Source organism: Prunus dulcis, chromosome 4 (genome assembly GCF_902201215.1).
Source record: "Prunus dulcis chromosome 4, ALMONDv2, whole genome shotgun sequence".
NCBI lineage: Eukaryota > Viridiplantae > Streptophyta > Magnoliopsida > Rosales > Rosaceae > Prunus > Prunus dulcis.
In genome coordinates this window covers 2,722,156-2,724,434 of record NC_047653.1, presented here as the reverse complement: position 1 = coordinate 2,724,434, position 2,279 = coordinate 2,722,156, and the positions used below count along the sequence as shown (strand labels likewise).

Sequence of the window (2,279 nt, the reverse complement as noted above, 5' to 3'; positions counted from 1 at the left end):
ACCAAGTCCATAAAATGAAAGCGATATCTTAAGAGATCGACATCGCGACAATTTGAGATTCAAGATGCAATGTCTTAAGGTTCACGCGATGATATCTTAAGGTTTAAGACTATTGTTTTCCCTTGTTTAATATTTGAAAAATAAATTGATACATTTTACTCACATTCAAATTTGTTTTATTTTTTACGCGTGTTCTGTCACATTCTACCCATCATTCATTGTCGGTAGTTCTTGCGGGATGTTGACATTAATTGTCTAATCATATAATTTGTGGATAAACCTCAACCATAAAAAGAGGGGACTAGGGATGAATTTTTTTGTTTTTCACCCCTCAGATGCTGCCAAAAGACAAAGTATATGTTACATAAAATAAATTTATGGAATGGACATAAAGTTTTCAGCGTGACAGTTGAGAACACCCAACCACCATACCATGAATATACAAATGTGACCACTTGATTATTGAAAAATAATAAAAATAAAAATATATTTATTTATTTACCTATGATGTTTAGTCAAATGATGAAACAATGACAAGCAAAAAAAACACTGGACAGAGAAATTGATTGAAAGAGAGAGAACAAAAAATTGGGTCCCTTTCGGCACCAAAAGATCTCAATCAACACGGAAAAAAGATCAAATTCACAGCCCACGAGACAAACAAAACCCACCGTCCCTCCCACCTCTCATTTCAAACATTTCTTTCCACGAACCCCACCTTCATATATGCAATGCAAGCTATAACTCACACGTGTGAAAACTATATGTTGCAACTCTGATGTGAATGTACGCATTATACATTACATGAAGAAAAATAGGTGTAAACCCAAATTTCCAATTCTTGGTTGGTGTGGTGCCCAATTCTCATCATTTACTAATCACAGCAACTTTTTTAGAACAGAAATTCATGGCTTTCCACTTTTGACTTTTATGAAAATCCCATCTCAATCCATCTCCAAGTTGCTCAAGATAGTTGCCACTTGACAAATTGAAGGCCTGCTTTTTCTGGAATTTCCAACACAAGCAGAAGCAACTTTTGCCAATCTGACAAGAGCCCTAATATCATCAGGAAGGACAAGTCTGGGGTCCAAAAGCTCACTAATTCTCATTTCCTTAATCAGTGGCGATGCCCAATTCACAAGCCTCCCCTCCTCGCATAATCTCCCACTCAAAAGCTCTAACAAAACAATCCCAAATCCATAGACATCACTTTCCTTGCAAGCACCACTTCCTCTCCAATACTCATCATCCACATACCCAACTAGACCTCTCTTCTCTTGGAGTGCCAAAAATGAAAGCCCATAATCACAAATCCTTGCACAAAAATTTACATCTATCAAAATGTTTGAAGCCTTTACACAACCATGTACTATATTTGGTGCCACTCCTTCATGCAAATACTCAAGCCCTTTAGCTGCCCCTGCTGCAATTTTCAATCTGTGGTTCCAATCTAACAAAGATGCCCCCTCTGGGTTTTGATGCAGATAGAAATCTAAGCACACCATACCTACAAACTCCATCACTATGATTCTCTCACCTGGCCCTTCTGAGTAGCCAATTATTGGTACCACATTGGGGTGCTGAGCTGAAGAAATTGATCTAAGTATTCTTGAAAATCCAAAACCCGCATTGCTCAAAACATGCCTAGAATGGATTCTTTTCACTGCTGCTATCTCCCCTTTCTCAAATATGGCAGCATAGACAGTTCCCAACCGGCCCTCGCCGACGATCCTACGATGATTGAAACCATCTGTGGCAGCATCTATATTGGTTAGTGGATACACCTGAGCACTAGGCTTGATTGGTGTCACTGTTTCTTGGGATTGAACTGGCTTTTTCTTGCAAAGGAGAAGGAGACTAAGGACAACACCAAGAACAACAACAGATGTGGAAAGGAGGGCTATGACAAAAAGATAGGCAATATGTTCACTGTGGTTCATGTTTATAAATGGCTGCTCTGCTCTGCTCTGATCTGGTCTGATCAAATTGAGTGGGAAAAAAGGGAAGAGAGAGGAAGAGGTTGGCTAGTTTATAAAGGTGGAGCGTGGAAATAGGCTTACATATGTATATATATATGGCTTTGAAAGCTGGAAAGATCACAAACTAGATAAACTAGATTTTGAAAAGAGATGAGAAAGAAAAAGATAGCATCTTCTTTGAAAATTGTGGTGGATTGGTAAGAAACTTGGAAGTCTTGGTCTTGTTTAGTTATATTGGTTCATGGTTGGCCGCCTCCTCTAATTTTTCAAACAAAGCTTATTGCAAGTAAGATTTTTGGA

The 2,279-nt window shown here is 38.4% G+C and overlaps 1 protein-coding gene across 1 annotated transcript; it reads right to left on the bottom strand.

The window, feature by feature from the left end:
- Window positions 1-468: 468 nt before the first annotated feature.
- LOC117624892 (serine/threonine-protein kinase-like protein CR4) lies at window positions 469-2,279 on the bottom strand. Its single transcript, XM_034356398.1, has one exon. The coding sequence runs from the start codon at window positions 1,938-1,940 to the stop codon at window positions 945-947; it is 996 nt and encodes a 331-aa protein (XP_034212289.1). The 5' UTR covers window positions 1,941-2,279; the 3' UTR covers window positions 469-944.

Excerpts from the sequence above, each read along its gene's own strand:
- LOC117624892 (XM_034356398.1), bottom strand. The coding sequence starts at position 1,940 with ATGAACCACAGTGAACATATTGCCTATCTTTTTGTCATAGCCCTCCTT.